Below are 27,022 nucleotides of genomic sequence, written 5' to 3'. Positions count from 1 at the left end.
ACCAGCCTGGCCAATATGGTGAAACCCTGTCTCTACTAAAAATACAAAAAATTAGCCAGGCGTGGTGGCAGGCACCTGTAATCCCAGCTACTCAGGAGGCTGAGGCAGGAGAATCGCTTGAACCTGGGAGGGGGAGGTTGCAGTCAGCCAAGATCGTGCCACTGCATTCCAGCCTGGGCTACAGAGCAAGACTCCACCTCAAAAAAAAAAAAAAAAAAAGAAAGAAAAAACTCCCTAAGTACACTGTCATTGATTATCACACATTGTGTATAGAGTATCTAACCATCTAAAAGTGGGTATTAGCCTTTTTCCATATACCTTACACATTCCTGTCATTGTCCCTATAGAAGTAGCCATCACTAGGCTATGAATGAAGAGGGAAGGGCAATGTACTCTGGAATGTGAACAAAAATAATCTGAATATATAAGGTTTGGAAAAGCTCCTTTCTGAGTGTAACCTATTTTCCAAAACAGTTCATAATCACAGATGACAGATAGATGTGATGGTTCTTTTCAACTCCCACTGCTACAATCTAGTGGAAGGCCTTTTATTGTCACATATGTGTCATGGTAACAGTTTCCTATTCAGTGGAGATCTTTACTTTTTCCTCTACCCAATTAATTCTACATACCACTGCTAGACTAATCTTCCTAACAAGCTACTTTAATAGAATCACTCGCTGTAGATCAACAATAGTTCTCCATTGCCTGCTAGGTCAAATGTAAACTACCCTACTTGACTTTCATGACCCTTCATGAAATGACTCTCCTATGTTAGTCTTCTATTTATTATTCTTCATTTCTTTTGGTTAAGCCACTTCCTTCACTGTAGCGTGTGTGTATATGCACTGTAAAATTTCCTGGGTGGGGCCTCTGGGAATGCTCTGTATCTTTTCCTCTTCACTTATTTCTTCTAGGCTTAAACTAAATGACTCTCTATACATGAGGATTTAATAAATTAGTAATTAACTCAATATGAATTTATGGAACATTAATAACAAGGCGTAGTGTGTGTGTGAATAATCAGACATGTCCCCTGTCTTCATGGTATAGAAAGAAGATTAAATGAACAATCCTAAAAGAGTGTGATTAGTACTATGATAAGAAGTTTTCCATTTTTCTTTGATTTCCAGCATTCTCTCTTCTCTAAACTTCTTTGGCTTGTATAATTTGCTACTCTAAAAATTAGTGCTTATTATAGTTGTTATGATTCCTAATTGTTTCAGGTGCATTTCAGTGCCTCTCAAATTTAATTTTAAACTCTTTGAAGAGAGAGAAAACCAGCTTTATTTTCTTATACCTTTGGCATTTCTTGCAGCACCTGAATCAGTTGAGGAAGCCTAATGATGACCACAGCAAGGAGTTCAGAATTGAATCTTAGGTTTAATTCTCCAATTTACCATTTCCTACAATTATTTTGGGTAAATTACTTTTAGAACTTTAATTTCATTGTATGTTAAATAGCAATAACATTTTTCATGGAATTTCTCTGAGAATTATTTGTTAAAAGTTCATGGAACATTTGCAACAGTGTCTTTAAAAACTCCAAAACTGGTAGCTATATTTTGACTGAAACATTAGTGAATAAACAGATTTTGTGTATCTCATCAAGAAAATGCCTAATAATGTAAAGGTGCTTTTTATGTCCTTTAAAACTCTAAGACTGACAAAATCTTTGTATAGCATTGCTCATGTAAACTACAAGAATATAATCTTTGCAGAGAACCTAATATTTTACATTAAGAATGACTACCTCGGTGATTGTGTGCGCTGTGGGATGGTCCTTATGGGCCCGCTAAAGTGGGTTCAGGAAATTCTGCTTTATAGTGTGAATAAGTGATTTGGCTAGTTGGGAAATTTTGTAAGAGTCTGTGGACTGTTTAATACCTTACCATTACTTTTTGACTGAGAACTGAAACTTGTGCTTCTTATTTCTCAACTCACTGCCTAATGTCAGTTCATGTTAAAGGTTTCTTTCACAAAAAGCTTCTTTTGCCCTAAACATAGTTCTCTACTGAGAGGCTTAATTAGTATAGAAAAAATAGGTCTTTAGCTCTTTTTTAAGGGGAAGACTAGGGTGTTGGCATAACAGAGCGGACTGATTTTAGGCTATGAAATTAGCCTGATATAGTGAGAAGGTGTACGTTTTACAGACTTTTTCTTTTATAGTTCTCAGAGAAATTCCCTGGAGAATGTGTTTCAAGGTGCTGCTGGAGCATAGCAGAGAGAAATAGCAAAAATGGAGAATTTGTACTTGGTAGTATCCTTCCTCATATTACTATTGTTGTTTCATATTTTTCCTGTAAGAAAATAAGGATTTATTTGCCAGACAATCTAGTGGTGCTGATGTCCTCACAAAGAAAGAAAAAGCTTGATGTGCACATCTCAGAAAAAGAAAGAGAAAAATAGAAACATGACATAAAAAGTAATTGGTGTCATGTATTTATGACAACTCATTACTCTTCATTTTTTTCAAACTTTCACTTTTAATAGTTTTATTTCATAATGAGTAGTAACTGAACATCTTTTCTTTGATTGTTTCCCTGAGTTATCACTTTGTAGAGAACCATGAAACTGTGAAATTTGAAAATTGAGTATGCAACAGAGGTAAAAGCCTACTAATGCTGTATGGCATTTTGTGGAATACCTTTTATTCCCTTAAAAACAAAAGAAAAGTTGGTATTAGGTTATCTTTAAAAATGGGCCACATTAAATAAATTTTAAATTATTTAAAAAATGTTTCCCTGGATACAGTTTGATTTTAGCAGAAAAAACTATAAAAACTGCTTGTATAGGCATATTCTGTATTTGGTAGGGTGGGTGAAAGAAAGGACTTTTCTCCTCCTAATATGTTTTTTCTTTGCTTTTCTGGTAAAGGGTCTATTTTTTTCTTTATTTATTTTTGTATATTCTATGTTTTATTCATCTTTATAGGCTAATATACCTGGAAGCACACTTATTTTAACAAACACTCATATAGATCTTGTAATATTTGTTGCCATTTTATGAATTTTATAGCTCATAACACATATTATTAACTTATGTAATACCCCAGCTCATATAACTCATTATATTTTAACTTATAATCCTCTAGCAACCCAGTGAGGTGTTAGATGCTAATATTATCCCCATTTTGCAGATGAGAAAATTGAGGCATACAGGGATTGACTTGTATGTGTGTGACTTGTCCAAGGTCACACAACTGGTGAATGATGGAACCAGGATTTGAACCAAAGGCTATTTGGCTTCAAATTCAGTGTGCTTAACCCATCTTCATGCTGCCCTGCAAGTTCGCATTCAAAACATTTTATTATGTAAATGAAAGAGAAAATAGAGTGAATGAAATAATATTTCCTTTTTAAAAAGTTTATTTTCATTCGTGTTGAATTTTGGAGATAAATCATATACATATGAATTAATTTTCACTTATCCCATTTTCTAGATGAGGAAACAGGTGTAGAGAGTTTAGACAATTGCCCTAGATTATACAATTATATATAACTGTATAATATAACTGTATAATACAGATTATAAATAACAGAGCCTGTCCTAGACCCAAATATCCTGACTTCTGCCTCCAGTTTCTTAACAACTGCTTCATACTGCTTTGCTGTCATTATATTTTACTGCGTGGAGGACCACAATCTGTTTTATTTATTGGTGAAGACATAGTCAGTTTCCAGTTATAAGCAGTGCTAGCAAACATTTAGCTTCTTTACTGAGTGGATGCTCTGTGTAAAAAAACTACATTTATTGCTGTGTGGGATAAAAGTAAGTCATTTCCTCAATTTTCTATACTTAAGCAACTCTATTAAAAATTTTGGTACAGAATACAGATGAAAATTTGAGAAATTCCTTATATCTCATTTCTTCCTTCAGACACATAGAGTGAATAGATATTTGGTCAAGTTTATTAAAAACGACAATAAAAAGGTTCTAGAGATTTAGGAGAATGACAGAAAAATTATATCTAATCAGTGGCTAGTTACAATAAATGTTAAATGTATTACAAATGTTAAAAGGAAATGTTTTGATTTGCAGTCTAACTTTTGTTTAGACACGTCTTATGGTTGGTCTTTGCTCACTCAGGGAAGAGATCATCAAATGTCTTAAAGTGTATTTGCTAGATGTTTAAACATAACTAAGACACAGAGCACATATCATCCGCAGGAAGATAATGAGGCTGTCACAGCACAAAATGTTCTTTGTTTTTACAGGTTCTATTAGTTAATGTATTAGCAATTTTCTAAATGCCACTTTTGCTTATTAAGAGGTTTTGAGAGCACATGAAAACATACATTTTATTCTTGAATGCAGCATTTCTGAGATTATTAGCAAATGTGATTCTAAAGGAATATTTTCAAATACTCTGAAGGATCGTTTGGGAAAAAAAAACACGTTAGACACTTTTGCCCATGCAGCATCTACATGAAAATAAAGATATTTTTAAAACTGTTTCTCCTATTTATAGCATCTCTTATTGATAATCAGAAAATTTGCCCTTAACTTTCAGCTTCATTCACCATAATTAAATTAGATGGTAAATCTGATAGTGATTTATAAAACAAAATTAATATTTTCATATTGTAAATGAGATCTAATCATTAATAAATTTTAACTAAATGTTGGTGCATTTCTAAAAACAATCTATTTTCAAAATTCAATTTTGACATAAATCTGAGATTTCCTAATCTATATAGTTAGTAGGACATCAGGAAACCTAAGTGTGTTTCAACAAATGCCAAAATGACTATTAAAAAATTCAAAGTCATTCTTTTACAATATGTTTATATATATATATATATAATTTTTGCATGTTTTCTGACTCTTCTCCATCCCCACTACCCTTCTTTTCCTCCCTGGAATATATTATCTTTTCTCACTCTTCTCAAATTCTTGTCCCATTACTTTAGTGATGTCTTTCTTCCCCACTGCAGCTTTTAATCATTCCCCTCTTTCCTTCTCTGCCTCTTTTTCTCTCCTTAGCTCTTAACAGTTTTTTCTATGACAGTAGTTCTCAAACTTTAGTCTCACATGGAAGGCTTGTTAACTCAGATTTGGTTGGGCTCCACCTCCTGAACATCTGATTCAGGAAGTCTGGGGTGAGGCCTGAGAAAAATGTTTAAAGTGTTCCCCGGTGATGCCAATGACATTATTTTGAGGACCACTGTTTGCGAATCACGTTTATAAAAATCACCTGTCACTATGCTATCATTCTTTATTGCTGTTTAGTACCATTTGAATGCATTTTTTAAAGAACACACTTTTAAATATTTATTTAGTTTCCTAATTAGTAATTAAATATAAGCCTAAACTAACATTTCATCTCAATGCTTGGCAAAGAAATGCAAACCAAGTTAGACTTCTGCTGAATTTCCATCCTGTTGAATAGCAATCTTTAAAAGAGTCTATATTTTTAGGCTTTGAAAAAAACATTAAAGAGTTCTCACTTCTGTTTGCACTGTCCCAAAATACATAAGAAATGTTTGAAATACGGGCTGGATTATATTTTTGAAGTATAATGGGGCCATTTTTATAAAATGATAATCTTTTTACCTGAACTTGATGAGGACTGTTACTGTCTAGAATATTCAGTCTGCCCCAAGAGTGTACTATGTCTGCATTAAAGACACAAATTAATTTGTAAGGTTTTTCCAATGTTCTTTAAAAGTTAGAAAAAATTAGAACTCATTAGTTCAAGAAATTAGAGCTTTCCGTAGATCATAGAGAAAGAAGGTTGCAGATGCCTATTTAAGTATTTTAGAATTTCTATCCATTTTTAATATTGTGATGGATAAACGTTTCTAAGGATTCAGAATACTAATTTTCAGAGAATTTCAATCATATAAAAATATTGAATATATATAATATACGCATTCCTTAAAAACCAGCTTCGCTCTTAACTTGCTTGTAAGTGGTCTAGATTAGGCCACTACATACCAACCTAGCCGCTGATCATCACACTTCTTTAGAGAACTTTAAAAAATGCATATATGTAGCTTTCTGACCTCATCCCAAGATAGATTCCAGGCCCACTCATCTAAAATATAATCTTAAGTAGTGTACCCTATAGTTGTTTAGACACTAAGGATCCCTGATGTTGTAGGTGCTGATCTGTCAGTTTTACAAAGGTATTATCAGTGGCTTTTTCAAATATAGAAGGATGACCAGTTGTGATAAGCTCTCTCTCGGTGAACTACTGAAATAGCCCAAACAAAAGTACCTCTGTTATTTTTCATTTTTTGAACTACTGGACCTAAGTACAATTAGCTATTTTTCAGACGAAAGTTAAGGAAAGGCTTTAAATTGGATGACTTGATCCATAATCATTACTGTAAGAAACACTCTTCAGAGGTCTGTCTGTAAAGTGCTGACTTTTATTCTGTGGGTATTGGGAACTGACAGTATCTTGTTCCCAGAGTACTTAATTTGATAACCTTAACCAAAGAAAATTTCTCAGTGTTTTCTATTGAGTTTTTTAAACTTGGTTTTGCCTCAATGTATCTCTTTTATATTTACATCTCATTTTTAGGAATACTAATATTGGAAAATTGAGCTGATAAAACTTGCTGTCAAAATTGCAAAACCCATTTGTAGAAGTTAGCAATTCTGTCTTGTATTTCTGATTTCTGTGCATATTATCACAAGATGATGGCTGAATAAGAAAACAATGATTGCCCTATTTATTACTCTTTAAAGAATAACTAAAATATGTATCTCTTTCTAAATGTTTATCTTTAGAGCAGTAAAATTTTAAGATATTAACATATATACCTTAAATAAACTTTTATCTTGATAAAAGATAAAGAAGCATTTATCTTGATAAGGTTTTTTTTTTTTTTTTTTTTGCAAGCAACTGGTTTTTTAAAATCACCTAATTGTCTATATTGATGAGCTTACATTATTTTTCTAGGAAAGTATATATTTAGGTCAGGTATACATTCCTTAACCTGGAATCCATGGTTCATAAAAGTTCATAGAGAATTTCCTGGAGGAGATTCATAACTGGAACTATGAACATATAAAATTAACTCTGTAAAACTATATGAAATTGTGTGTGCAATTATATGAGTGTGTGTCTGTGTGTTTATGCATGTGCATATGTGTTTAAAATAGCATTTATAGCTATCTTCAAGGGATCAGTAGTCCCAAAAGCGTAAGTGTGGTTTAGGGTTTCATGCAGACATTTTATGAAAAATTATTTTAATCAAGATAACAAGAAATAATTGAAAGAGCTCTTTAGACAACAATTATATTTTTTCTATAACTAAATTCAATTTGATACCTCCTAATTTGGCAGAAGAGATTACAAGTAGTGAAATTTAGTTTCAACATTTGTTATAAGGTATATTTTTATCCTCTTTTGATGGAATTTAAGGAATAGCCAAATATTATAGCTTTCAAGATATTTTTTGAAGTTTTGTTTTACCTTGTCCTGGTGATTTTTTTTTTTTTTTGTAGACAGAGTCTTGCTCTGTCACCAGGCTGGAGTGCAGTGGCGCAATCTTGGCTTTCTGCAATCTCCGCCTTGTGAGTTCAAGCGATTCTCCTGCCTCAGCCTCCAGAGTAGCTGGGATTACAGGTGTGCACCACCACGCCCAGTTAATTTTTGTATTTATAGTATAGACGGGGTTTCACCATGTTGGCCAAGACAGTCTCTATCTCTTGACCTCGTGATCCGCCCGCCTTGGTCTCCCAAAGTGCTGGGATTACAGGAGTGAGCCACCATGCCCAGACATCCTGGTGATATTTTATAAATCACAACTCATTGCTGGAAGAGGAACATGACTATGTCAAAACTTATTAAGCACCAAAGTACGTTCTCTGTGTATCTGTAGTTCATCTTATGCTACCTCTATGCAATACCCAAATTACTGAACATGCATTCATGAGAATCTAATTGATGATGGTCCAGATCTTCTGTACTAGCTTTTTTCTAAATTGGAAACTTAATTTTACTGGAAAGGATGCTGGAGATGCTCACAAATTTTATAAAGATAGTTATAAAAACATAGACTACTGAGTACCATTACTTTGATTAGTCATGTAGAAATATAAATCTGTATATTTGGTTTAAATAATTCTTGAAACATTAAAATTTATTCTAAAAAATATGACATAAACCAGTAGATATTTGGATGGAAAGAGCTTTATAAGTCTGGAATGTGGTTGATTTAATTAATTTAAACGCATATATCTCGTTTGTTTTCTTTAGGACTTGAACGTATTGCAGTGGAAACCTCTCATTGTCATACTTATTAAAAAGACAAATGTCCTGTTCACCCTTAACATTGGTAGATACAGACATAGATGAAAGAGGTATAATAGCACTATGGTTAAGATTGAGGGCTCTGGAGCCCAATAGGTTGGGGCTGATTTTTCACTCTACTTTTTGGTAGTCATGTGACCTTGAGCATATACTGTCTGTCTGTCTCAGTTTATCCGGCTATGAAATGGAAATTATAATCAGGCTTGCCATGAGGATTGAGTTAATACATGTAAAGCACTTTACGCAGTGCCTAACAGAAAGTATTCAATAAATATTTGCTATCATTCTTATCAATTACTGTCTGATAGATTGAATATTAATGTAATGTTTCTAAGTATGAACTTAATTTCAGTTTATTATAAGGCCAAGAAGTAAGCATAATAACATGTTTCTTAAGGCCAGAAGTCAAGGATGAAATGTCGTTTGAATAATAAAAGAAACACATGTATCTGGTTATTTCATATAATCTCTTCTTTTATAAAATGAGTTAATTCTTCTTAATTAGCACATCATATAGAGTTTAAATATTAAGGTTGAAATAATATTTCTTTCGACGTGTTCATAGCAATATTCTGTCTTTAAAATGAATTAACAAGAATTCAGTTTTAAAAAGATATTTTAATGAGGATAGATATGTTAGGCAGACTCTTTTTCTATTGGTTGCAAAGATAACAAAAGGGATAAGGTTAAGCAAAACTTGTTCAAAAATAACAAAGGAACATTATCAACTTTATTCTGAAAGTTTAGAAACCTCTTTTATGATTAGACTTTAGAGGTCGCATATCACAGTTCTGGGAACTTGTTTGCAAAGTACTGGTATGTCCTTAGAATTCACAACACTTGATTAAATAGATATTGCTAGTCTGGACCACTTATGCCTATGTTAGCTGGTTCTCTTGATTTCACCTGCCAGCAAAGTGAAGTGACACATGGAATCATTACTTCATGTATGACAAATGCAATCCCAGGGAAGGAACTCTGAAAAAGTTAGGATTTCCTTGACTGAAGACTGTGCTAGCGCTCCTTAACAAGCTACTCACCATGCAAATGAACAATGGAGTCCCACACTGAAACAGCTGTTAACTACATAAAACTGTTAAGGAGATTAACAGTGCCAGAGGCTGAAATGTAATCAGGCAGGTGAAATAGTGATAAGATAAATATTCCTGTGTGAAATAGCAATAATGTTTAATTAATTTATTTTTATACTGCTGCAGCAACTGAGTTTAGAATATTTGTGAAATATACTAAATTTTAAAACATATTTCTTTTTCTCGTCGAAAGGTGTAGAAAGTTAGAGATACGCAAAATGGGATACCTTATCTGGATATTTTTTGATATTTTTGATATTTTAATAGACTTGACTTCATTGTAATTTCCAATGATGGCAATTAAAGGTCAGCTGCCCAATTATTGTTTCTAAAATTTGTCATCTTATAATGTGAAAGCAGAGTACAGACAGAAACGTTCGAAGTGTAGCTAACATTGGGATGTTTCTGCTTTTGGTCCTGGAAAGAAATGAGAAGGAAGATCTTCTGTGGAAAATTAGTACAGAGGTTTCGCAATATTCTGTTTGCACATGAAACTCAGCTAATGTGTGTTATGGACCATTCATAAAAACATTCCTATTAATTTACTGAATGAATTTGTGATTGCTCTTTTTAGGGATGTGTGTGTGTGTGTGTGTGTGTGTGTGTTTATGTGTTTGCATATTTATGTAGGTTTTAATAATTCCAGAAATGTACCTTCACTTAACCTGCAGGAGCTTGTAATTGTTACATTTTGTACATTGATTTCTAAATCCAAGTATGTTATAAGCTACTTTGTCCATAAAATATTCACTCAAGGCATAGTGCTAGTCAAAGGTGTATTCTGTAATGTTTGTGAGAAATGCAAGCCGTTTGAGATTTAGAATTATAATTTGGAAGATTCGGTTATGCACATTTTCTTTTTTTTTGCCTTCCCCACATGCCTCAGCCACATGCAACAAACTGATGTTTGTAACATAGCCTGTTGTCCCTGTACTCACTAATATCTGTTAACAACAACAACAAAAATCATATCAACAGATTATGTTTGTGTTGACATCTCTATTTTTAATCTATTTTTTAAAATTACACTGATGGTTTTTAAACCAAGTATGTTAGCATATTTTTAAGCTAGTCAAAAATATTGCATTAACCTTAAAAATATTGAGTATCAATCAGTGTGATTTGTTACTTTTTGGAAGTCAACAGATTGTATTAATGTGTCTCAAATAGGTACAGAAGAAATGTGCAAACAGGTATAATCTAATATCCTGAATATTAAGTAGGCACACATTCGAATATATTTTAATGCGAACTTTTAATGTTGTAGAATTAAGAAATATTTTTAGTGTGAGACTCAAAGATCTTAGGATACAGCTTTATGTTTAAGATGTCTGTTTTGTGAGAGGTAAAGGATTATGGAAGTAAGAGACTATACAAGGAAAATCTTTAAGTAGGAAAATTAATTTTTCTTTATCATTTCATTATCACTCCTCCTGATAATTTCTAAAAAATCAACTTAATATATTTTATACAAAATATACCCCAAATATTATACAAATTACCAGAGTTGTGCTAGAATATGTGAGAAAATGACAATAGAATATAAAAAGATACTTACATTTTAGAACTATACAATAAATTATTTTTATTCACATATCCACATGATTATGAAGAAGCAAAAACTGCAACAAACCTTATTTTATAGGGCAAATGAGGATTAAAATACAAAATAGCAAAGAGTATTGACAAACTGTGCTTCATGTAACAAGTGAAGTTGAAAACGTCTTCATCATTGGCAAAATTGAACTTGGAATATTCTTGTCTAATGTCAAATAACCTGTGTGATGGATGCTTTCTTAAAAGAAGGAGAGGGAGGTGGAAAAACTAAAACTTTAATTAGAGTATTATCAAGAAGAGGCAGCTACTGAAAATGAACATAAATTGTGTGTAATGATATTCGTTTAAATATTACAAAGTCAGGAAGTTTAACACAAATGATCACTACATTTAATATCCATAGGAAAATCTGAGACTCTCAAACAAAAGCAGGAAAATAAACAAATCTAATAATATAGGCTTCATATAAGACTATATTGTCATTTATACTCAGTTTAAAGGAGAGAACCTCCATATTTTGGTTTCTCCTTTGAATAGATCTTTGACTTACTCTAGTACTACCATGAAAACTTAATTTATTCTCTTTTGAAATTTCTTGGTTTCTTTGCCTCTTGCAGAGTGACATTTCACTTTTTAATCTTTCAGCTGAATAAGCCATATAACCAATTTTTTAAAGTTACTGAATTTTAAACAGTTATTTGTCCTTTTGCTTTCTCTTTCAGGTAAACAATTATTTGTCCTTTTGCTTTCTCTTTCAGGAAGTTGATGGCAATAAAGTTATGTCTTCATTTGCCCCACACAACTCATCTACCTCACCTCAGAAGGCAGAAGAAGGTGGGCGACAGAGTGGCGAGTCCTTGTCTAGTACAGCCCTGGGAACTCCTGAACGGCGCAAGGGCAGTTTAGCTGATGTTGTTGACACCTTGAAGCAGAGGAAAATGGAAGAGCTCATCAAAAACGAGCCGGAAGGTAAAGGCTGGAAAAGAAAACAAAGTTGGTGCTGTGTCCTGATTTTAATACTTTGATTTTAACTTCTTGATTTGTTTTTTGATTTATACTCTTAAAGTTAAATTGGGCAAAATGGAAACCTATTGCTATGAAGACGGTTGGTGTATTTTTTTCAGAAACACTTAGCCCTATCTCAATTTTTTAAATCATTAATTTATGTTGTGATGTTATTTTCACATTTGAGTAAATTAGTTGAGTGAAAAAGATTCAAGAATAGAATGTGACAGCAGAGCCGGGAATAGTCACCTACTTGTCAAATATCTGCAGTCTAGTTTGTTTCTCTCCATTTTTTTTCCCTTGAGGATTAATGTAGAATTTCACTACATTTCGTAACTCTTATACATTAATACATCTTATCCTGTTTCTTGTATAGTCAAAAATTAATATGGTTAGGACTATTATATATTTACAAATTAATGATTCCTTAACTTTTAGATATGCTGAAGTTCCTGTTTGTTCAACTTCCAGAAAGTCTTTCTTTTAAGATTTTATCCTCTAAATCTCTTTAATAGTTCCTGATAGGAACCTTCAGGTGATAGGCAAATGGACTAATCTTAAAATTAAAGCAAACAAGCCAATAAAATAACTGTTGCAAATTGTACAAACTTATGCATAATTGACAATCATCCTTTATGTTACACATGCTTACTAACTCCTATTTAAACCTCTGTCCATCCTAAGCATGGGTGCCATATTGCACACAAGAGCATGCCTCCTGTTTCAATCAGATGGAAATTTAAAACAAACAAACAATGATGTGCAGACATACTTTATAACAAAAATACACTGCATGTATACTGTGTAACAATAAGTTGGGCTCATTTCTAGTCTGTTAGGACACTGGTAAATTATGAGGATATCTGACACAAAATTCTGTTATCCTCTATATGTGACAGCCATGTGACAATTAAATATTTCTGGTTCCCTACCAAGTGCATAACTGGGACCTGGATTTTGGTTAAAATTTATGCAGTTCTTATGATCTGAGAATTGGAAAGAATTTTAGAGATATTCTTGTCAGCCAAAGATTTTGGATATTTTGTTACATGTCCTCCTATTCTCATGGAGATAAAAATGCAGTGTTGAGGGGGATCCAGACAACCTTATGTTTTTAAAATGGTGGATTGTTTCCTAATATTAAAAATCATATAGTTTTATAATAATTATTTTAAAAACATAAAACATTATAAAGAAGAAAATAACAATCACCTGAAGTCATAGCTATTCCTGTGTGAAACAGCAGTAATGTTTAATTATTTTTATACTGCTTCAGTAACTGAGTTTAGAATACTTGTGAAATATGCTAAACTTAAAAAAACTTTTTTCTTCCTCTTTGAAAGGTGTAGGAAGTTACAGACATGCAAAATGGGATATCTTATCTGAATTTTTTTGATATTTTTGATATTTTAATAGACTTGATTGCATTGTAATTTTTTGCATGAAGTCATAGCTGCAGGTGATTTTTATTTTCTTCCTTATAATGTTAATATGAGGTTAATAGGATTATTAACCTTAGGATGTGTTTTTTAGTGTTTATTTTCATATATTCTGCTAATTTTTTATGATTAGCTTTAATGCAGACGGTCCCCAACTTACAATGGATCCACTTACGATTTATCAACTTTAAGATGATGCAAAAGCAATACACATTCAGTAAAACCATACTTCACATTTTTAATTTTGATATTTTCCTGTATGCAGTAGGATACTCTCTCTCATTGCTGGGCAGCGGCAGGGAGCCATAGCTCCCAGTCAGCCATGCAATCAAGAGGGTAAACAATGATACTCCACAGTACGTTGTGTTGCCAGATGATTTTGCCCTATGGTGGGCTAACAACATAAGTGTTCTGAGCAAGTTTAAGGTAAGCAAGGCTAAGTTATGATGTTCAGTAGGTTAGCTGAATTAAATGCATTTTTTACTTAATGATGTTTTCAAGTTACAAAGGGTTTAAGTTCATGACCCTGTCATAAGTCTAGGAGTATCTGTACTTTTAAAATATTGTGCTTCCTGTTTCATTTAGAATTATAGTAGTATGAGTGTGTCTTCTGCCAAGTAATATACTTTGAAAAGAAATAACTGCCAAGGCTGGGCACAGTGGCTCATGCCTATAATCCCAGCACTTTGGGAGGCCGAGGCAGGTGGATCACCTGAGTTCAGGAGTTTGAGACCAGCCTGGCCAACATGGTGAAACCCCGTCTCTACTGAAAATACAAAAATTAGCCAAGCATGGTGGTGTGCACCTGTAGTCCCAGCTACTTGGGAGGCCGAGGCAGGACAATAGCATGAATCTGGGAGGGGGAGGTTGCAGTGAGCCAAGATTGGGCCACTGCACACCAGCCTGGGCAACAGAGCGAGACTCTGTCTCAAAAAAAAAAAAAAGAAATGACTGTAAAATATTCTCTGAAGTATGGCCATGATTTACTATTGTAATTTATACATTCACTTTATTTTTTTAAAAAACAGTTTTAGATTTATGGAAAAATTAAGCAGATAGTACAGAGTTCCCATGTATTCCATCCGTATACAGTCTCCTCTCTTATTAACATCTTATATTAGTATGGTATATTTGTTAAAATAATGAACCAATATTGATACATTATTATTAACTAAAGTCCAGAGTTGATTGAAACTTCTTTAGTTTTCACCAAATGTGCTTTTTCTGTTTTAAGATACCATCAAGGGTAACACATTATATTTAGTTGTCATGTCTTCTTAGGCTTTTTTTGGCTGTGACAGCTTCTCAGAATGTCCTTGTTTTTCATGACCTTCAGAGTTTTGAGGAGTGCTGTTCAGATATATTGCAGGACATCTCTCTATTGGAATTTGTCTGATGTTTGTCTCCATCAGATGAGATTTGGAGTTTTGGGGGGAAGACCACAGAAGTAAAATACCATCTTTGTCACCTCATATCAGTTACATACTTTCTATGTAATTAAGAATGTTGGTGTTGACCTTGATCATTGGCTGAAGTAGTGTTTTGCAAGTTTCTCCACGGTAAACTTGCTCTCTGTCCCCTTTCTACACCATACTCTTTGGAAGGGAGGAGCTCTGTACAAGCCACACTTATGGAATAGGAAGTTTTGTTACTAGAGCCGGATTGTCTACATAATTTATTTGGATTTTTCTACATGGGAGATTTATCTCTTCTCTACCGTTTATTATTTCATTCAATCATTTTTTACCTCGGTATGGATTCACGAATATTTATTTTATATTTTGGGTGTCAGTTTAATACCACTATTGTGCTTGTGATAATGATTGTTAGTTTAGCACTTCTTTTCTTTCTGACACTGTAAGATATTGAGGGCTCATTATGTATATTTCTTGCTCCAGTGCTAGAATCGTCCATATCTCCAAGAAGCTCTGGTTCCTTTTATTGGAGGATATTAGAATGCAAGATCTGAATGCTGGGTATACCCCTTGCTTCTGATGTATCATTCCTTTGAGGGCCTCTGAGCGGACAGAGCAATGAAAATATATGTGTGTATACTAACCTATATATGTATATGTCTATAAATATTTCTATATTTGTCTATATTAAGCTGAACATCAGTTCTCACTAATGTCTGTAACTTGAATCTATTTCTGCATGGATTATTGCAGCTTCATTTCTTATTGATCTGTACATTTCCACCCCAACAGTGAGAAATATGGCTCCTGCTAACCACCATTCATTTATATAATTGTTCAGTTCTAGTATACATGTAGAAGAGTATCAGAATAATTAACTGCTACTACCATAGGAAATATCTTTGTCAACTAGAGAACAGTGTATGGGTCCTTTTGCTTTTAGTCTTACAGATTCCATTCATTTCCAAAGTTACTAAGGTAACTTACTAACTTTCTTTTCCCCCACCCCATTCAGTGAAATTGTTTCATATATTTTTAACACAGTTAAACTAGTTCTGTATTCTTTACTGGTGTCCCTCACACTCCTCTATGATATTTTTTAATTTGCTTAAGTTAAGGTTCACTTATTATGTTGTATTATACATTTATATGTGCAAATGCATAGAAATGTACAATGTATAATGCAGTATGCATTGACAAATGCATATTGTCATTTACCACTGACAGTATCATGTAGAATAGCCTTCACCACTCCAAACTATCCCATGTTTCACCTATTCATCCTGGTTTTTTCCCCAGAATCCCAAGTAATCACTGATCTTTTTACCATGTATTGTTTTCCCTTTCCTAGAAAATCATATAATCAGAATAATACAGCATGGGGCTTTTTCAGACTGGCTCTGTCACTTAGTAATTTAAGGTTCTTCCATGGCTGTTCATAGCTTGATAGCTCATTTCTTTTTATCAGTGAATAATATTCCATTGTATGAATATACCACTATTTTATCAATTCTTTTTGCCTGTCAAAGGACATATTGGTTGCTTCCAGCTTTTGGTTATTATGAATAAAGCTTCTATTAATACTCATGTGCAGCTTTTTATGTGGACATAAGTTTTCAACCCAATTGGGGAAATTCTTAGGAATGTGAATACTGGAATTTATGAGAAGATTATATTTTAGCCTTGGGAGAAACTGCCAGACTATCTTCCAAAGTGGCTGTAAGATTTTGCATTCCCACCAGGAATGAATGTTAAGTTTCTGTTGTTCCACATTCTCATCAGAATTTGATATTGTCAGTTTATTTTATTCATTCAAATAGGTGTGTAGTGGTATCTCATTGTTTTAATTTGTAGTCCTCTAATTTTAAGCAATGTTCAGCATCTTTTGTGTGCTTATATGCCTTTAATGAGGTGGCTGGTTAGATCTTTTGTTGATTTATTAACTGAATCATTTTCTTGTCAATGAGTTTTAGAGTTCTTAGTATATTTTGTATACAAGTTCTTTGTCAGAATTGTGTTTTGCAAATATTTCTACCAGTCTGCATGTTGTGTTTGCATTGTCTTAACATTGTCTTTTGAGGAATAAACATTTTAATTTTAATAAAATCTAATTATTAATTGTTTTGCATGGATTATGCTTTTGATGTCTGTAAGCAACCATCACATAATCCAGGGTCACTTAGATTTTCTCCTATCCTGTCTTCTTGAAGTTAGTACAGTTTTTCATTTTGCAATTTAGGTCTATGATCCCTTTTGAGTTAAATTTTGTAAAAAGTAGTTCTGTGTCTGCATTCATTCCATCTGTTTTTGTTTTTGTTTTGCATATAGAAGTCCAATTATTCCAAGACCATTTGTTGCAAAGACCATTATTTCTTCGTTGACTTGCCTTTTTCCTTGCCAAAGATCAATTGAACGTATTTGTGTGGATCTATTTCTGCCCTCTGTATTTTATTCCATTGATCATTCGGTCTGTCCTCTTGCCAGTATCATCCTGTCTTGATTACCGTAGCTTGATAATAAGTCTTGAAGTTGGGTAGTGTCAGCCCTCCAACTTTCTTCTTTTTCTTCAATATTGTGTTGGTGTCCTGGGTCTGTTACCTTTTCTTGTAGACTTTAGAATCGATTTGTTGATCTCCACAAAATAACTTACTTGGATTGTATTGGGATTGTGTTATACCTCTAGATCATGTTGGGAAGAATTGACACCTTAAAAATACCAAGTTATCATATTCATGAACATAAAATGTCTCTCTACTTGAGTATCTTTAATGATTCCTGTTGAGTTTCATAGTTTTCCACATATAGATCTTAAACATACTTTGTTACATTTATACCTATTATTTATTTTTTGATGTAATAATCTAAATGTAAATATAAATTATATTGTCTTTTTAATTTTATATTTCAATTGTTTGTTGCTGAAATATGGGAAATTGACTGTAGTGTATTCGCCTTGCATCCTTTGGCCTTTCAGGAGTCACTATTAGCTCTAGTAGTTTTTACTGATTCCTTGAAATTTTCTACGTAGACAATCATGTCATCTGCAAACAAAGACAGTTGTACTTATTCCTTTTAAAGATGTGCACTTTCTTTCTTTCTTTCTTTTTTTTTTTTTTTTTTTTTTTGGCTTCTTGCATTAGCTAGGAGTTTCAGTACAATGCTGAGTAAGTAAGAGTAGTAAGAGGGGACATCCTTGCCTTGTTCTTGATTATAAAGGGGAAAGCATCTACTTCTCACCATTAAGTATGATGTTAGCTGTGGGATTTTTGTATTTTTTTTTTTTTTACCAAGTTGAGAAGGCCCCACTCTATTCCTAGTTTGCTGAGAGTTTTTATTATGAGTAATTGTTAGAATTTGTCAAATATTTCTTCTGCATCTATTGATATGATATATGCTTATTTTTCATTAGACCGTTGATATGGTTTTCAAATGCTAAACCAGGCTTTGCAAACTTGGAATAAATCCTCCTAGGTTATGATTTATAGTTATTTTGATAGATTGTTGGATTTGATCAGTTAATATTTTATTGAGGATTTTCTACATCTATGTTTATGAGGTATACCATTACATTTTATGTAATGTCTTTATCTGTTTTCGGTTGGTAATGCCGGCTTCATAGAATGAGTTAGGAAGTATTTCCCTCTCATGTGAATTTTTAATTTTCATTTGAGATGCCTTCAGAGTTCAGGGCTAAGGTCTACCACGAACCAGCTTTGTGATAGTATGTGTTGTATTTTAAAAGTAGCTTTTGGGGGTTTAGCTTTAGATGATGTTCTCCATGGAAATTTGGTATATGGCCTTGGTATTCCCCAATGTATCATATTGACTTCTAAGTGGATGCATAGACTCTTAATTTGGAAGTGTATGACTTGCCAAGCCCAGTAAGTAAGTCCCAACAGGAAAGAGCACAGGAGACAGATATCTCCCCCACCTAATTTTCTTAGCAGGAGTCATTAAGAAGTACTGGGGGCCAGGCACAGTGGCTCACACCTGTAATCCCAGCACTCTGAGAGGCCAAGGCGGGCGGATCACCTGAGGTCAGGAGTTTGAGACCAGCCTGGCCAACGTGGTAAAACCCCATCTCTACTAAAAATACAAAAAAAAAAAAAAAAATAGCTGGGCATGGTGGTGGGCACCTATAATCCCAGCTGCTTGGGAGGCTGAGGTAGGAGAATCACTTGAACCCTGGAGGTGGAGGTTGCAGTGAGCCAAGATGGTGCCACTGCACTCCAGCCTGGGTGACAAAGCCAGACTCCATCACCCCCGCCCCCCCCCAAAAAAAAAGAATTACTGGGAATTAGAAAAGGGTAATATCTAGTAAGAACAACTTGGGTATAAAAGATGAAATAGAGCAATAGAGCGTCCATAGCAGGAAAGGTAGACACAAAGAAACGTCACTATTGTACCTGAACATGAGAATGTTTTTATTATTTTATTTCCTATGACAATGTACCCTTTGTACTTTCCTCTCTACAAATATATTAAAAGCTGAGCTGAGGAGTGACTTGGTAAATAAAGACAAAGAGAAAATACAGAGGTAGTATTTATGAAAGATTGGAATATAAATTGCAAAAAGCAAGCATCTAAAAGTGTTAGTTTCAGAAAGGTAATTTTAGCATAAACATAGAACCACTAAGATTCATTGATGTTTACATACACAAGATTCTTTGACATGTACTTTGAATATACAGAACTATAAATAGACTCATTTTTATTGAGAATTTGCTACGACAAGAATGTTTATTTAATAACTGCAATGATGGGAGAGATGCATCAAGGAGTAATTTATGTATTTGAGTAAGGCAATGATCTTAATCAACAAAAAAAACAGTAACAAAGCAAAAACTGTATCATAAAAAAGAATAGTAGAATGTTGACAGAACTTTGTTTTTTTAAATTACAAAGAAAAAAGGGTATATGTAATATAAATATAATTATATATTATATAAACATAAATATATATTATATAAATATATATTATATAAACATAATATATATTATAGAAATATAAATATATATTATATAAATATATATAATATAAATATGTATATTATATAAATATAAAGTATATATTATATAAATATATACTATATAAATATATATTATATATCACATAAATATAAATATATTATATATACACATGTATATATGGAGATGTATACGACTCTTCCAACAACTGGTAAGCTACATTGGCTTCAGTGACTTCATTAATCAAAGGGTATGATTTGACCTGAGAATAGTCACCAAAACCTTACATCATCTAAGCATCAGGACAATGACACTATGTACAGCACAAATGTTCCAAAGCTCTGTGATGCAACATAGTATCAGAAAGAGTAAAATACTTAGGAGTAAATTTAACAAAATAACTAAAAAACTTATACTCCAAAAACTACAAAATATTTTCATAGCTCTGTAATGGGAACAACATCATAACTATGAGGGAAGCAAAGATAGAGTGAATGTAACTAAATGTTAAGCTCACAAATATATGCCACAGAAAAATCTTTTCTTCCCTCAAGCTATTTTTGCCATTGTTTTTCAAAGGCCATTAAAATGAACAGCAGGTTGTGATGAAAATTTCATTAAGCCCCAGCTAAATCATTATGAGGGTGCCATATTCATGCCTTTGCTTCCTTTCATCGAGGGGGGGGGGAAAGCAGATTTCAATAGAAAGTCCGTATTATTTCCGACCTTACCCCTGCCAACAGCAAACTAACACAAATTCAGAAGTTAGAAAAGAGTAGTGCGCCATACAAAAGGAGGCCACTGAGGTGAAATGGTTACAAAGAAAATTAGATTTGCATATGGGTTGAAGAAAAGACGGCTCTCTTTCATTTTAGCCAGCCTATTTTTCAAGTGATTAATTAAAATATTTTGCAACTTATAAATAGGAGAATAATATATTGATATATTTGGTTTGCATCTTTTTTTCTGTCAGAAATTTTCCCTGTCGTTACACAAAAAGCTCTGATTCTTATTTATTCTTATTTATCCAGTGTCACCTTAACTGAATGGAATGCTAAAGTGCATAGTCTATTCATGGTTTTAAATATCTGGCCTATGTAACATAGTTACATTATATTTTGTGATAACTATGGTCTATCGGTTGGTCTTCAGCTATTAAACCTAACGGTTGAGAGTGACAATGAAATTTAGTATGACATTATGTGACACATAATTTCTATAATTCCTCTATCAAGACATTGAATAAATAATTATGTATTGAAGGGAAATGCATTAAAATATATAAATTACTACATATAAATATAGTAATTGTTACCATGTGTTAAGTGTATATTATGTGTTAACTACAATGCTAAATAATTTATATAAAATGCTTCTTTCAATCTTAATGAAAACCTTATAACCAGGGCTCCTGTGTATAGCCATTCCAGTTTCAGGGTATACCATTCACATGATCTCAATATCCTCATTCCTATTATCTCTATTTCCAGATGAGGCAACTGATAATTAAATATGTTTTAAGTGACCAAGTCAGGGTCACTCTTCAGCCTAAAGTCAACCTTAGACTAGAATCTATGCCTTTAACTAATACTTATTGCTATTCCTTCCAATGAGAGATTTTGCCAAATAATCATTTACTATTATCATTTCACACATGTGTATCTAAACTTTAAATATTGGATAATATGTTATCTGAAATATTTAATAGTATGGAAAAATAGTAGTGATTAATAGTTTTCTACTAAAGTAAATTTCTTATGCCTCAATAGTGATGAATTTTCCAGAAAACTTTTAATGGGAGATTAACTCAGTTTTTACTGCTCAAAAATAATGCCTTGGAGGGTACCTTAATAACAAATTTCTTTTAGAAAAATGTCAGAGCAAAATAATTGTGGAATAATAGGAATTAAAAATTCGAGTGAAACACAGATACATTTTAGGACTCCATTCTCATTTTGGAAAGAGAGAGACCAAGACAGAGATATATATGCCTGAGATCACACACCAGTTGATGTTAAATCTAAAGCAAGAATCCGGTTCATGATTTATGGGTCCAGGTTCCTTTTTTCCCTTTCAGTTACATCATACATTCAGATATTCTTTTCTCGCTTTTGTTTTTTATATTTTAGAAATAGTGTTACCATCTTAGTTTTAAAGACCATTTCATTAAATTTAAACAAATCGAAGGCAACCGACTCTTTTAATTTTGCCAATAGGTAAAGGTAGATAAGTATCCATCAGTGTCTTGTGTTCTCAACTTCCAGGTGTCCAGGAGTGGTCATAAATGTAGATCAGCAGTTAAACTGAGGAGTCTGATTTAAACTTGATTTTCATTCAAACTTTAGGCTAATTACAGTTTAGGTGAAAATAATTTTTACCATGTCGAGAACCTTAGACATCTCAATTAAAATAGAATCCTTACAGATACCAGATTTTAACTGGCTTCTTATTTTAATCTTTCTATATTCATGTCTATGTCACCTTCAGCATCTCTTTGAAATGGCATCTCAGCTTATTCACACAGTTAAGTTTATTCCTCCTAGAACCACAACAAACACAACTCGCTTTTCATTGATTTCCATCCCTTCTATCTACAAGTCTATTCTTCTTGCCCCCAAGCCTAAATTGCTAGGAGTTGTACACACGTGCTATTTTCACCTTTTTACCTCTTTAAGAACCGTTATTTGCCTCCATTGTTATCCTTACTCAGATAAAATTGTCCATTTATTTGTCAGTTTTTTCTGCAGTGTTAAACTCCTTACCTTCGAGGGAAGTGAAATATTTGTGAAAAGAATGTTCCTACTGCTTCAGTGTTGCCCTTTTGCTGCCTTGGGTAAAGGAAAGGAGAGACCTTAACAAATGTCCAGCTCTCCTGCCAGGTGTTATGTGGGCTGTTTCATGCAATCTTCAAAACCACTTAAATTAGTATAAGTTCTTATCTTAAAAATGAGTAAATGAGGCTTACTGATTTGCTCGTGTTATTATATGGAGGAACTTGAGTTAGAACAAAAGTACTATCAGCTAAAAATTCCTTAGCATTGACTACAAAATCATATGTAATCTGACTCTACCCTATTCCCCCTTAACCTTATTTTCCACCAGTCTTCAAAGTACATGTTGTCATGCAATCTTGTCAAATCACATGTAGTTCTCTCAACACTCTTCGTTTTTAATATTACTGTGCTGTTTCATATGCCGTTCCACTGCCTTAAATGTCGTTTCCCGTCTTACCTACCTGATGAATTTTTATTCACTTCTTAAGACTCAATGATCCTCAAACAACTTTGTCAGAATTCAAGTCAGTCTACACTGCTAATGCTAACTCATCTCTATAGTTTTTACCACATTATTATTGCTTATTTACATTCTGTCTTGTACAATAGCATGTGATTGTCTAAATAAAGTGTTCTTGATTTCTCTGTGCTTCACTTCCTAATAATGGGCTTGGGACTTTGGAGGTGGTTGTTTCTCTTAACTGTGGATGACAGTCAACCTACTAATTGACATTTTGTAGCCTTGCTAACTCTCCCCTACAAACTGATTAGGTGTAATTTGTCTTTTTAAACAATTTCTGCCTTTCTCTTTTTAAATATATCCTCACACTCTTCTTTTACCTCCTTCCCTATTTGACTCATTTATTCCATCTTCTCCAACCTTCTTCTCACGTGTATACCCCTATCCTTATTGAATTGTAAGATCATTTCTTTTCATTTTTTTCTGTGACTTAGAGGTTAAAATATTCTCCTAGGTCATAAAGCAAGATATTTTAATACCCAAGATATAAAACTAAAATATACACATAAAGTGATTTTTACACAAGTGAAAACTTTATATCTACATTAATTTTTTAAATGACTTTAGTATTGCATACTTCTCTAAGAAGATATGGTAACATTACCTATGGATTAGTGGCCATAGATAATAATTATCTTCAATTGCTATAGGTAAAGTGAGAAGAGAATTGGCTTTATTTTTGAAAAATTTTCCAGAATTTAAAGCTATAACTTGTTTTTTAATAGTGTTTCAACATAATGGAGACAAGCACCCTTTTCTAGGTAAGTAGAGCTGCTATGGGAGACAGTTTGTATTTCTTATGATGGGCTCCAGATTGGGGCAATTTTATTATTGGATCTTTCCCTCCACAACCTCTCCTTTCCTAGTTCTTCTTAGGGGATATAGTGAGAGAAATGTAACATTCCTGTTAATACCTTTCCTGTTCCTTCTAGTCTTCCAAGGTGTCTAACAGCTTCCCTCAGAGGTAGCAGAGTTTCCAGACTCAGGATTCATGAGTTTCTTCAGAGGCTTTAGAAATCCTGGAAATTGTTTGCAAAATGATGAAAATATATGTATTTGTACATTTTTGGGGAGATAATCCATAACTTTGGCTTTCAAATGAATCCACAATGTAAAAAGAGTAATTAGACCGTTAGTATTCAGTGTTTGAGTTTCAGTCCTGAGTCTGCCACTGATTACTAAGTGATTATAGTTTAACATCTATGTAGTTTATAGGCTCTGATCAATTTTGAGGGGATAATTTACAGATATTTAGCAATATTTGGGAGTATAATTTTAACTATTTTGTTTCTTGAATTTTGCATCATTTGCAGGAAATGCAAATTTTAATTTAAAGTAAGGGTTTTTTTTGCCTAAAAGTGAGCATTTACCTTATAATTTACATCGTAACAAAATATATGTACTTGCCTTTAATTTGCTACAATAGTTGTATTAATATAATAAATATCTGCCCTCAGTTGGCAATGCTAACTGCCCTACTTTCATCAGAGGATCGTTGAAGGAGACAAATGAAGTGATGTATATCAAAGTACTTTGTAAACTATAAGCAACTTGGAATTGTACCAGTTATTGTCATTATCTCACCCTGGCTCGCTTGAAACATTGTTACTTTAGATATACCAGAAACATTATGTATTTCAATATAATTCTCCTTTATACATTTTTTAATATTATGTAGTTAAAATATGCTCCTTTCCCAGAATACTTTTATGTACTGAAACACCGGGATTCAGAGCTGCAAATATCTGGACATTTAGGATAACTAGTCAACAACAAGAACAATAACGAACTCAACAGTCATAAAAATCCTAGGACAGGTAGTTAGTTACTTTGAAGTTTATTTATATACATTTCCCCAAATATGTAGTTGGGCAGTTGCCTAAATGAACAATAACTTTCCAAAATTTGTTTTTTCTAAATTAATAGGGATTAAATTGAAACTTGTGACCAATGTGAAACCAGGAAGGGCAGTTTTAACATTGGATTTGTGATATTTCTGTTTCCACAGTAAATGTGAATATGAGCTGAAGACAAATATAATTGAAGCCCACATTTTCATAGTTTCTAAGATTTTAGCTTTCCTTTACGTGGTTTATTCCCCCTACCCCATCAGTTTATTTTTTTTCTTTTCCTTCCTTTTGTGTGCCTGAGTGTGCGCATGTGCCTGTGTGTGTGTGTGTGTGTGTGTGTGTGTGTGTGTGTGTGTGTGTGTGTGTAGTTCCCCTTTCAGATCCCACATATGCTTGGTTTTATTTAGCATCTGTATCTGTCAGTGTTCTTCCTTCTGAGCATGACGCCTACACCTCCAAAATTGTTTTGCCATGATGAGTGTGCTCCTTGTGTGTGAGAAACTGCATTTATTTGTGAAATTTTTGTTTCTACTAGAACTAGACTTTATCATTATTTAAACAAGTAGAACTTTTTCCCTGAACTTCTTCAGATAATCTTTGCTCACAATTTCATATTTCAAGTCCCTAAAGGCACAACTTATTACCAAATTTACCTAGTGTTACTTTACGTGAAGCAGTTCATTGCCTTTAGTATGGGCTTTAAAAAAAGAGTTCTCTTCTGAGAACTAATGCAAATAATGCAATGAGTTTCAAAAGGTATGTATGGTGGCAGACCTCAAGCCTTCACCCTCAGGATCATCTATAGACTATAGACCATTGTTGGGTAAAGGAAGTACCAGGATTTTCATTCACATTCCCCCACCCGTTTCTCTCATACTGTGCAATGCAATACAAATTCTTGGAGGCAAATATCCTAAAACACCCACTTAATCCCACCTGTACCATTTGTGGGACTGGATTTTTATGTTTATTCCTGGATGTTTATGTTTATTCCTGGATGTTTATGAACAAAACAGTAACATATCCATTGTTCATTATTTATCCTTTTAAAACTTGAAAAAATCAACATTATTGTTTAATTTATCTTTTTGATATTTGCATCTGTCACAAAAATAATTCACTTTAATTGATTGCACCTTCTATGATACTTGTATTTTTTACAGAAATCATGTTAATGTCCTTTTAATTTTTATTACAAATGTTTTGACCTATAAGACCATTAGATCCTCTAAATAGATATAAAATTTATTTCCTTGTTTTAAGACTTATTTTATGGGTGCTAAAGAAGGTATTATTAGCAGTATATTTTCATCTGTGCTGTGCTACAGAATTACATGTAATTATTCTGTAGAAAAGACAGGCCCCTGGTGCATGATATTTGGCCTTGTGAACATCCCTACAGGCATTGCATGTTTGACGTTTGAGTTTACATTATAAATCACAATGCTTGTTCTTATAATTTAAATGTCTGTTGTTGAGAAGCCCTTTAGAAATTAAACTGAACCATGTTACATCAACAGGCAAGTTGAACTAGAGCTTCAGATTTACCCCTTAATCTTACCAACTTTTTAATTACTATTTTTATGGGGAAATTATGGAGATTGGCTTTCCTAAGTTCAAAATCCCAAAGCATCCATTAATTGGGCAAAGAAGGGGGCACTTTGAAATTCACTCTTGTTTTAAAATCACATTTGGTGGGGTGGGAAAAATAAAAAGTGAACGGATCAGGGGAAAAGCCTAAAGATACTTTAATTGGCAGAGGTTTGAGTTGCTTTTGTTTAGTTACTCACTGTCCTTTTGACAAAGTACATGTTGAAGAGGCTTTGTAAGTGGTGTTCCACTGAAGGACAAACAAGGGTACTTTTCAATTGAGCCCTTTTAAGTTTTGTTCCTCACACTCCCGCTGCTGTCGGAGGCTACTCCTAATGCATTGTGGCTATGTGTTCATCTATGCAGTCTGTCACTGAAAAATGTCTCTCTTCTTGTTGAGCAAGCTAGAGTCTAACCTCCAGGCACCCTTTTTAAAAGCACCACTGTATGGAAATCGACACTCATAAAATGATGATAAAGAAAAGAGTTTATTTTTTAAAGGTCAGGACAAGAAGACACCCTCAAATGCTATACAGCCTATTTC

At 33.3% G+C, this 27,022-nt stretch overlaps 1 protein-coding gene across 17 annotated transcripts in view; it reads left to right on the top strand.

The window, feature by feature from the left end:
* The window catches only part of SOX5 (SRY-box transcription factor 5), a 1,038,078-nt gene that overhangs the window by 704,174 nt on the left and 306,882 nt on the right, over positions 1–27,022 (top strand). For all 17 annotated transcript variants that reach the window (XM_054445328.2, XM_054445330.2, XM_054445334.2 and 14 more), the window contains one exon: positions 11,676–11,886. In XM_054445328.2, coding sequence (XP_054301303.1) covers positions 11,676–11,886 — 211 coding nt within the window. The remainder of the gene's footprint in view (positions 1–11,675; positions 11,887–27,022) is intronic.

The sequence above is a fragment of the Pongo pygmaeus genome, chromosome 10, assembly GCF_028885625.2.
Source record: "Pongo pygmaeus isolate AG05252 chromosome 10, NHGRI_mPonPyg2-v2.0_pri, whole genome shotgun sequence".
Classification (NCBI taxonomy): domain Eukaryota; kingdom Metazoa; phylum Chordata; class Mammalia; order Primates; family Hominidae; genus Pongo; species Pongo pygmaeus.
Note: the sequence above shows the minus strand (reverse complement) of the source record. Positions and strands in the feature narration are given on the sequence as shown.